The sequence below is a fragment of the Paramormyrops kingsleyae genome, chromosome 2 (genome assembly GCF_048594095.1).
Source record: "Paramormyrops kingsleyae isolate MSU_618 chromosome 2, PKINGS_0.4, whole genome shotgun sequence".
NCBI classification, from domain to species: domain Eukaryota; kingdom Metazoa; phylum Chordata; class Actinopteri; order Osteoglossiformes; family Mormyridae; genus Paramormyrops; species Paramormyrops kingsleyae.
The window spans coordinates 28,144,291-28,155,868 of NC_132798.1; the positions used below are offsets into that span (position 1 = coordinate 28,144,291).

At 36.8% G+C, this 11,578-nt stretch overlaps 1 protein-coding gene across 1 annotated transcript; it reads left to right on the plus strand.

The window, feature by feature from the left end:
• The first annotated feature begins 1,862 nt into the window (after positions 1-1,862).
• On the plus strand, positions 1,863-3,456 carry cox7c (cytochrome c oxidase subunit 7C). The gene is made up of 3 exons (XM_023834816.2): positions 1,863-2,025; positions 3,047-3,188; positions 3,363-3,456. Exons 1-2 carry the CDS (start codon positions 1,951-1,953, stop codon positions 3,161-3,163), a joined length of 192 nt encoding a protein of 63 aa, XP_023690584.1. The 5' UTR covers positions 1,863-1,950; the 3' UTR covers positions 3,164-3,188; positions 3,363-3,456.
• Positions 3,457-11,578: the final 8,122 nt, after the last annotated feature.

Genomic DNA, 11,578 nt, shown 5'->3' on the forward strand with positions numbered 1-11,578 from the left:
ACAGCTTAGATTGGAACAACTTAATTTCTTTAGAAGATTCACTAGCCTTCAAAGATGTCTCAAAGAATCAAGTCTGTTCAGCTCCCACTTGTATTCTGGTTCCTGCTCTTCGTGATGTCATTGACTTCACTTGTGTCATGCTGAATTCCCAATGTAAGCTCCTCATTTTCTGTTTATTTTGTTCAGTCTGTTCATTTTAAAGCCATGTTTATTTGGCACAAGTTGATGTTTGAGCTCTCGTGCTTAACCTTTGTCATATCATTGTATACTCTTTGGTCTCAGATATCAAGGGGTGTTTCCTTTGAACATTTTTTGAATAAAGAATAGCAGTTTGGTTATACCTTACTGAGGTTTTTGTCTCAAGTTTTTCTAACAACGAATGTGTCTGTGGCGAATCTCTGTGTGTCTGTGTCTGCTTCAAAATGATTATGGAACAAAAATGTTTTAAAATACAATGTTAATGGTAAATTTGAATTTTGATCAAATTATTTGTCACAATTTGCCATGGTATAGGCTCTGGACCCCCCGCGACCCAGAAGGATAAGCGGGTTGGAAAATGGATGGATGGATGGATGGATGGAATTTGCCATGGTATTGACCTGTTAGAAACACCGGGAGAATATGCACAGTACAGAGCCAGAAGCTATTTATTTGTTGGATGGTTGCTGCAAATACTTGGGTGATTTTAGGAGAAAATTTGAAATGGCTAAACTGACATATTTTGACAGACATAATATCATAGTTTTACACCAATATGAAGATCATTTAAACATCATTTTCTTTGAATGCCTAAAACTTTTGCACAGTTCTGTATGCATCTATCCATATATGTATGTAGGTTTGTCAGGATGTATGTATGTCCAAAGCAATGTACAATTGCAGAGAACTTGGGTCATGGAGCAGGATTTAGCAGGACCCAGCACCCCTGGAGCAGTATGGTTAAGAGCCATATGGTTAAGGGCCAAATAGTGATATGACTATTCAGCGTGTGGGGACCCACGCAACTTACTGAGCTACAGACAGGGGTTTGAATCCCCAGAATGACAGTGCTAACCACTAAGGTCCCATGCCACCTAAAAATGCCAATTAATCAATTAATTCTTTATTTCTGTTCTGTAATTGTGTCTCCAGAGCAGTTCTGAAAGACATTAAGACACTTTTTAAATTGTACCAGAAAATATTTTATTTAAAAAAATTCCTTTGAGAGAATTGTTTACTTGAAAATCAGATACGGAACCTGAATACATATGTCCCAAAAATTATTCCAAGCATACTGACACCCATTTGCAGCAGTAGGCCGCTAGTTGGTAATAGCTGGTTTCTGCATCAGACACTCACAGAATAGGAAAAGAAGAAATTTATTTAGAAGAAATGCATTTCAGTAGAATTGTAGGAGGGAAAAGCATTCAAAAGTACAGAAGATGAGACTATTTAGGAGTCCATTACCATTCAGTGGCAAATCCAAAAAAGTCGAAAAAAGGGAGGTGCATCAAAAAGGAGAGCAAAGGTTATTTTAATTGCTTGCATTCAATATTCATTGGCTGATTAATGGTATTTTAATTTCTATTCCTGTGTTTTTTATTTGAAATGTTGTTACTTCTTCTGATTAAAGGTAAAAACAACCAATGTGTACATTTCCAGTTCTAAAATCTAAAAAAATAAAGCCATTGGTTAATGTAATGCCATATTTAGTTATTATCAACGGACCTGCTCTAATAAAGTTGTAGAAGTGTAATACCGGTATGTATGGAGCGTTGGACTGAAGGACAATAATACCAACAATAGTACAATTTTATAATAATATGAATTGGAAGCCTTTGTATACTACGGTACCCATAATGCACCCTGGATACTTCCGGCTTAATCCCATAAGTCCTTTCATTGGCGTCCGGACGCATTTCGACGGCGGTTGAGAGCTGGTGGCTGTGTTTGAGGCACTTTGAAATCATTATGTTTGGACAAGCTGTTCGACGATTTACCACTTCTGCGATCCGTCGCTCCCATTATGAAGAAGGACCAGGGAAGGTAGGAAATTAAATCTGTGTTTTATAACAAAGCTAGAGCAGTCTGGTAACTATTCCCGGTGCATCGTAAGGCCTACTTCCTTATCTGAAGCCCGTCTTTAGAGGTCAGTGTATTAACGGAATGATAGTTGGATGGCCCGCTGCTTTACATATGACTTTACCTTTTGTTTAATAAATATTAAAACATCTGCGTCTAGAATTTAGTTCCTGACTTTTGTTTTGTTGTTTGCAGCCAGTTACTTGTATTTTATGAATATACTAACGACCTACACGGCTAGTTGTTGCATACGTTTTTCAAACGAGGGTCATAATGATTTTAAATATACATTCCTAAAAGAATTTAACGCAACAAGAAAGTTCACGGTAATATTTGTCGTATGAATTAATTGCACAGATATTTCCTGCCCTTAATTACAGTCGTCCAAATGAAGTGTGACCTTGCAGCTTTCAGGACTGTTTAGTTTTTGCGTACATCTTGCAACATTTCACGTATCTTGAAGTGTATAGTCGCTTTAATAATTTAGCTATATATGACTGAACGTATGACGGTAACATTCTTGAGGTCTTGTATATTTTTTTTACAATGTAAAATGAACAGTAATTTGTTACCTGATGCGGGTTTCTTAATTTAGAATACATTTATTACAACGCTTATATTACCTTTTTTAAAACCAACGTATTTTGTCCATGGAGAAATAAACTCTAAGCTTGAATTTAGAGGTTCAAGTTCCTAATACAGCATCTACCGTTGACAAGGGGTAAATTGCTAACCATGTGGATGTGTATGGTGTTTACCAGCCATTTATTTGGCTTATTTAGGTGTACACCAATTGTGATGAAAGCAGGAGCTCATTTTAACGAATTCAGCTTTGGTGACAAATACCATTTGTAATGGTATGTGCATAGTTAAGTCACTGACAGTGCCGTTTGTGACAGATTATGATGAGTAATCTTAGTGTAACTTGCAACTGTTACATGGATTGTCCCACTTAATGTTCCCGTTTTTAATATTTGCTCTTCAGAACCTGCCATTTTCTGTTGAGAACAAATGGAGGCTCTTGGGCATGATGGTGGTCTTCTTCGGCAGCGGTTTCACCTTTCCTTTCATTGTTGTCCGGCATCAGCTTTTGAAGAAATGAACAATTCAAATGCAGTTCTTAACAGGTAAGGTTCTTTTAGCAGCAAGGTTTTGGTTTAAACTAAAACATTACTGTTCCTCACCTATAAAATCTCAATGATTGTTCAGCTGTTATCCTTATTGCAAAATAATGTAACATGCATAACGTTTCTGGGAAAATGTCTTGGTATTGCAAATTCATGGATTTCTCTGTTTCTTAGGTCTGCTGTTTGAACATGCTTATTCTACGGATGTTTCTTCTTCAAGAAGAATTATGTCCCATTTCTCTTTGTAAATAAAATGGAATTTAAAATATTGCATTGTGTTTGTGTGACTTATAAAACTTTAAGTAGTGGTTTTATAGTAGGGACTTATAGTGGCTCATTTAATATATTTACTGCAACTGCTTACCCACTTCAGGTTCATGGTGAACCCGGAGCCTTTCCCATTAGCCACGAGATACAAGGCAGGGGAAACAGAGCTGGGGAAACTAGTCCCTAAAAAGACTTAAATTATGGATGATTTTATCATGTAGTTTGGACTGGAGGAAACTTGTGAGAACTGCACGTGTGGTAAGATGCCAATGGGTATCAAAATAAGCCATTGAAATTTAGTTAGTTGCATCACTCAGGGTTTTGGCCCTTAGCATAGGGTCTATGGTTGGGGTGCATCCTGGATCGGGTACCAGTCCATCACAGGGCACATACAGACAGTAGCACTCCAGGGCAGTACTGAAACTAATTGGTGTGACTACATATCTTTGGACTGCAGGAGGGAATCCACACGACACAAGAACATGCAACCACCACACACACATCAGAGGCAGGATTCCAACCTCCAACCCAGGAGGTGTGAGGCAACAGTGCTACTGACTGAGTCACCATACCACCCTTGGCTTGCTTTTCTTAGTTAAACTGTTGTTTTGTAAATATCAAATTGTAAAAAGAAAATGTACTACTTTATGTTGTGTTTTTTGTAAGCCATTGGGAGATGAGCAGTAATCCTTAGGTTTTAGGGTCAAATTAGCTTTGGGCTTGAAAGGGTTGAAAAAAGTGTATGCTAAAGTCGATCGTACTATAAATTTACCTTTAGGATATTAGTGAAAGGGTACTGGGAATCTGTAAAATTGGCAAGCTAAACCTTTCTTGATGGGTAAGGTTAATTATATATTTGGTTGGCTGTAAAAACTGGAAATGGTTTTAAAGCCTATAACACATCTAGCTCTCTTATAAAATGCCTTATCCAATACTGTGGGCCAAGACCCTATTCTAGGAAGCATAGGGCATAAGCCAAGGGAACTCCCTGGACTAGATTCCAGTTCATCACCTGCTGCGCATACACTGGGAAATTTAGAGACACTTTCATTTAATTATATTTCTTGAGTTTGCTTGACAAACCGGCACCACATGTGGTGAATAAACAGTACATATGTGTTTCTCAGAAAGACACATCTTAGTGTTATTTTATAGGCATCAACAAAGCACTTATTATATAACCCATTTCAGCTCAATTAAAGATCCAAAGTTCCTAACAATAAATATAAGGAAAGATCAAAGTGATAATAGTGATCGCCAAGGGAATTTCATTTCTGAATTAGTATTTTGCCTGCAGAGCTTAGTAGATGACCAAATCTGCTTCAGTTCTGTTTCAAATGTAGATCCATCCGTTATCCAGCTGGCTTTCTTAGTCGGGTCATGGAGATGCCTCAAGGCTGTTTTAGATATGCATATTAATTTATGCCTAGGTATGTAATGAGTCTGACAAGAACTGTTTTAGCATCCTTTTAAAAAAACATTTAGAACCAACTAATGACTTTTATGTGAGTTTGGTTGGGATATGTAAATAGTGTTCCACAAAGTTTCTTTTGTGGACTGTTCTTTGTATTCACTTCAGTATGTATATATTCAGCAGTAGTGCTCTAGTGACATTTATAGCGTGAAATATCTAGCTGGCATACAAAACAGATGCAATTGATAGCTATGGTAAAACATTTTTTTTACACTGATGCACTGTAGATTATATAGCAGCAATAGTCAAAAGTTGCAGTAGAAAGAAAAGGTCATCTGTATACATTTGCTTTACTCCATGAGGCCGCAAAAAGACACAGCATAAGAAGAGATCCACAGCCTAAGACTGGAAACTAAATCTTTTCATTATTTTAGTACAATGATCCTAGAAGAATTTACAGTGCTAACTACTTTTTTATTTTGAGTTAATGATCCAGTTATTTTACAGTTAGTGATTTGTGTACTGGAAAAATTGTTAAACCCATTTTGAAAGGAAGTAGCAGAAGAAAGAAAAGGTGAAAGGTGCTATTTATTTTCCTGAGACCTCATGTATTTTTATATTATTCATTTTTTGCTGGATCTGGGTTAAACAAACCCAATTACATTTTTGTTCTTGTCTGTTTTTTTGTTGTCCTGTGTGTTATTGTGATAGGGAGTTCTACTTTAATGGGCAGCTAGATCTCACTAAAACTACACAGTCCTAAGACTCCTCAGGCAGCCAGAATGTTACGATCAGTCCCAGGAAGGGTTACACTAGGATGTGAAACCTACAGAACATAGCCAAATCTATAAGAAACAGGAAACAAATTCAAGTAGACTAAACTGAACCAATGCCCTTTCTCATGGGTACATTTCTACATTATTAGTACAAGAAACCACTCACGCATTTTACTGAAAAAAGAATGATGTTTGGTTTAACAGTCTTCTTGGTAATTGGTGATGACACTCTTTTACACAGAACGTATGTACTGACGGTATAACACTTATTCTGGAGGTGCAGTATGCACAACCAAATTCACTGTTCTCTTTTCTTGGAAAAACAATATCAGTCATAAAACTGAGGTAGGGACCTTGGAGACAAAATTGGCCTGTTTAGCTCATTTTCTCCTCAAGTTTTCGCATCAGGGCTGTGATTGCTTCCATATTCCTAGCATTCTGAGGTAAACAGCAATTAATTCACCGGGAGATGTCAATGTAACAAACCATGTGCACTGTGTGCAACACTGTATCATTTATTAGGAATTACCCAACAGGTCTTTGAATGGCCCAGTAAAGGGTGACAGTAATTGACAAATTCAATGGAAGGAGAAAAAAAAATTGATTATGCTTTCAGAATACTATAGTTTTTTTTTTTTACTCTTGATATGTCCTATAAATAAATACTAAAATGAACTGGAATTTATTCATCATATACTGTAAATCTGAGCATACCATCCAGAGTTTGCCACTGTCATATGCCCTGTGCCTCTTCTGGCCCCCTCATGCAGTAGACATTGTTATACAATAGAGGGATAGGTGGCTGGATGAATACATTTATTTTTACTTTCATATTTATTGCATAAACATGAAAAACAGAAGCAGTCCCAGAGGACAGCTTAACCATGGATCTAAGCATCTGGGCCATGCTATAAATCTTACCATCCTTGCTGACCTAATTGAGTATCAGGAACAAGAAGTATTTCAATAATGTCCTACTTTCTGCTGTTCAGTGTTTGCAGCCTCCCAGTGATACTTTGTAAATTTTATTTTTTCAATTTATTTTTTTATTTTTTAAATATTGTTGAATCTCTAGGATTTGTTATTGCTTATTATTTATGAGAAGAAACAGTGATTGATCTCAGTGTAGTATATGCTTAGTATTATGCCATTCACGTTTATGATCCTTTAAGCATATTTTCTTTCAGATAAAATCAGTCTTAGATGTTAGACCTAATTATTTTATTCAAATGGCTGAATTAGGAAACTGATGGTAGTTTTTTTCTGGTCATAAACAACAAAATACAACCATATAGGTAAACCTGTTTCAACAGCATATTTACATGAACTTTCTCCGTAACCTTTTTAGGTTAGAAATAGTTTCAAATCATTTATATTAAATATTCTAACAAGGTGATTGTCCTCACTGTTGCAGAAAAGAATTGATTTTTCCAGTCTGGGCCCATTATGTGTCAGTCACAAAACAAAGCAGCAATTAATTTTACAGCTTAACGCTATCATCTTTCTGACAAATTTATAATCCATGCATCCACTATTGACAGAACACTGTGAGGATTGAGTGTGTTATTTAGATCATTCTCTCCATGATACACTTCAGTCAGCTTTGAAAGGAATACATCATTTTACATGGATTTTTAATGCTATAAAAATTATTCACCACACTATAATACACAAATCTCAGGGATCATAGCCCTGCATAGTATGAGAGTCTCATGTCATCATTACCACTACTTAAGAGGAACAATTGGAGAAATGGTGAAGCGAGGGGCAGAGCTATAAAGTGCTCATCGCTTGGTGGTGAGATGGATTTGTAGCAGCAGGGGCAGGCCAGATGGGCCAAGAAGACACAGATGGGGTGGCACAGTTTGCTGGGAACATCTGACTGAAGCTTCCAGGTGAGAATTAATTCATCTCATTCTGTGTGCTGAGTGAGTCTGATCTTTGCAATGGCCACAAAGAGGTATGGCCAGAAGACAGTTGGTGTGTCATGTTAGTAAAACCAGGACCAGATTGTGCACTGGATGGTGACTGCTTGGGGAGCAAGCACTGGTACCACGCTTTGCTGCACCCACCCCCCAACAAAACACCTCTTTATCCGGGTCGGCAACCCCTCTTGCTGATTCATGGCTCAGTCCCACCCTCTGGAATTGTCCACCTATCTGCCGCAGCAAGGTGTTATGTGGACGTCCCCTTGGCCTGGTTCTGCTGCTCGAGTCCTCAGCAACCAGCCAGATCACCCTCAGGGAATCACGTGACGTGGCCGTAGTGCTGTAACTGATGCTTCATCACAATGCAGGTTATGTGTCTCATTTGAGACTCCCTGAGCAACTACTCATTTGACACAAAGTCAAACCAGTGGTACCCAAAGATTCTCCAAAGAGAGACAGGGTTTGGGCAAACCAAATAGAAGAGAAATATTCGTACTGACATTTATATGAAATGTAAGAGAATATTTCCAATAACACATGGTGGCCTTTGATTCATTCATATATAGAATTTATATTAACAGCCTAATGCAGTAACAGAGAATTAGAAATAAAGGTGTGTTACTTATGTGTCTTAAGTAAATAAAGGCACTACTTCAGGAAATATGTGTCTCTTTCCATTAAAATACTAAGTGGTTTTGCATCTAGCTCAACTATTGCTTTTCTGAACCATAGAAGGCATGTAAGTGATGTTTTTACTAAACAGCTTCACGATGATTCCTATCTGGAGCATTTAACACATAAATAGAAATGCTCTTAAATACCTTGTACTCAATGATATGGTTAGTCTTGATATAAAAGCTGTACCTTTAACATATTAAAAATAAAAGAGATCGGTATGTTTGACAAATTAGGAAACAAATTAAGCAAACTTAATTCAGCCTATAAAAAAATAGCATTTCCCTACAGGGAGATTTTGAAAACATGCTGGGGAACAATGTGTGATGTTCTGAAATATTCTGTAAAAAAAATAAGCTTAATTGTAGCAGTACTTGGAATGCTGTGTTCTACAAAACTTTTTTCTTACATCAGAAATATGAAATAACTTTAAAAAATGTTTCTAACTTTGTCACCTGCAGGCATGATTAATGGTCTACAATGCGGCTTTCAAACTTTATCTAAAACTAAACACAAAACACTCTGCAACAAAAGAGACCACAATAGGTCTAAACAACGGCAGATGAATTTTGGGATTAACAGAAGGCCACACATAAGAAACCGCGAAATACATATCAGAACAGGCTTTACAGCTGGTAACATCTACCCTCAAACACATTCAATAGCTGAGACAGGAACGGAGAATAGACAAGGACATATATACACAAGAAACGAGACCTAGAGGAGGGACAGGTGTGGGTCATTAACAATTACCTAATAACTAGGGACTAAGACACCCAGAGACACAAAGAACACAATACATATATACAAACAAGGCACAGACAGGGTTAACCAAGAGCAAACATATTAAAGACCTAACCAGAGTGCAGAAACACAAGGAACATGATTATTACATAATAGTTAAGAAAAACAGTGTTCTGGGGCAGAAATAACCAGAAGTCCAATGTCGTTGACTCCTGGTGGTCTGAGCTAAATCAGCATACTCAGCCCATTCAGCATCGCGGTGACCGATGGTCCGGGAAGAACTATGGGGACTATGACTGGAAATAAACAAAACAGGTTCACCAGCGGCACCCGCTAGCCAATCAGGGAATTACAACAGAAGACTTAGACAATGGCAGAATACCAAGATATAGACTAAACTAGGAAGACTAGGATGGACTAGCAGCACATGCTGGTCATCAGGAGAGCAGGGAAATGAAGGATGCAGTGGGACAGGATAGGGACCGATCCTGACAAACTTGTAGTTTGTCACTCCTGCAAATTTTAAAGCAATAAAATAAATATTTAAGGACTCATTACTTTTAAAAATATGATTTATTTATTTTTATTCTGTGAATTATTTTGTGCTTTATTTGCTTTAATTTATTCATTCATATCAGTTTACTACTCATACTCTTTCTTAGTGTAGGCAGAAAAAGGTTTTGATAGATCGAAACAATTCAAATAATGGATTCCAGCTTTCTAAACGCAACACAGTGACATCTGGTGGTCAAGTAATGCTTATCAAAACATTTTAATAGTCTAATTTTAATAGTCTAATAGTAGACAGATAAATGTTCATGCAGTATATTAACACTCTGAACAGAATCTAATAGTTAAAAGTCAAGCAGTTATTATATATATATAATAATTATATATATAAGTCTATTAAAAATAACAGTTGTTAAAATGGTGTAACTGAAAACAGTTTCTCATCAGTTTTTGTCTTTTAATGCATTTTATAATCTTTGATATTGCTGTTTTAAAGATTTTTAAGCATGTGTCTTCTGATATATTTATTGAGGCCATTCAATTGTATTATTTGTAATTAATTAATAATTCTTTATTCACGTCATCTTCGTGTCATATACATTTCAATATAAAAAGACAATGGAATGGCCTCACTAAATATATCAGATAACCCATGCTTTAAAATCTTTAAAATCTCAAAGCATTAATAGAAAGACTTACGATATGCCATATTGCATATATAGGTTATGATCATGTGAATTAAACTGTGAAATAAAGATTAAATGTGTGACACCAAAGACTTGCAATTTTGGTTTGCCAATTGTATGGATTTACAAAGTTAGTAAATATCAAAGTAATGTCTCCATTTCCCATCAGAGACATACTGTATACTTTTTTTTCCCTTAAATTGGTCGTTTCTGAAACCATGATTTTCTCAATCCACATCACACATTCCAAATGCACATAAAAATGGCATCACTGTTTGTTAAAACCATAATCAAAGTACAGTAATCCCAAAAAGCAATTTATCAAAAGAGGCATATCCATCCCTACAATTTTGTGTTTTCAAATATGCATCATTTACTTTTGGAGGTAAGTTACAAATGGCAGACCCATTTATTAGAAGGAATCAGATTGAAACGACAAATAGTTGACATTAGCAATATAGACTATACTTTTTCTGGCAGCAGAATTGTCCAGGATGACTGATTAGAATGGAGAAATGAAGCCAAGTGTAAAGAAATAACATGTTTTCAAGTGCAAGACAATTTTATTTTAGTCATCAGTTAAAAATGCATATTTGGGAATGTTTTGCACCTGCATTCAAAAAAAAGGTTTGGTTGTAATTGAAACTCTGAAGTATAAGCATAAAATCTGGGAGCAAAAATGGCTGGTAAAAGCACCCTGCAATTCTCAGTGACTGAATTCTGCTCTGTATCACAAAACGAGAGAATGTCCAGGCATCTGTGTTTTGTCTTTATATTTACATTTACATTTACAGACGACATTTGAAGACAGCAACGGACTCAGCCGTTCTTATGGCAAGAGGAAGTTCGTTCCACCACGATTCTTGATCAGTGTTGGTAAAGTAAGGAGGAGCTATTCCAGTCTTGGCCATAAAGGCAAGTGTTAGGGATCTGAACCTGATGCGGGCAGCCATAGGGAGCCAGTGCAGGTTCCGTAGAAGAGGTGTGATGTGCGAGAATCTAGAAACATTAAAGATGAGTCTCGCAGCTGCATTCTGGATCAGCTGAAGTGACCTTGTTGCCTTCAGTGAAAGACCAGCCATAAGGGAGTTGCAGTAGTCCAACTTGGAGATAACCAAGGATTGGACGAGTAACTAAGTAGCATTTGTTGTGAGAAAGAGACAAATTCTTCTAATGTAGAGAAGGTATCTGCAGGACTTAGACAGGTTGCTAATGTGTGATGAGAATGCCAGTTCGTCATCCAGAATGACACCAAGACTTCTTACTGCTTTTGAGGGGACAATAAGAGAGTTTTCAAAGGAAATGGCAAAGTCAAGAGTCGCTGATGAATTGCCTTTGATTGCCTTTTTATATTTGGTACAGAAGTTATTCTTACCATAATCTGTATTCT

Bases quoted from the DNA above. Each gene is read 5' to 3' on its own strand.
- cox7c (XM_023834816.2), top strand. From the start codon at position 1,951: ATGTTTGGACAAGCTGTTCGACGATTTACCACTTCTGCGATCCGTCGC. The intron at 2,026-3,046 runs GTAGGAAATTAA...TTTGCTCTTCAG, and splicing joins ATGAAGAAGGACCAGGGAAG to AACCTGCCATTTTCTGTTGA.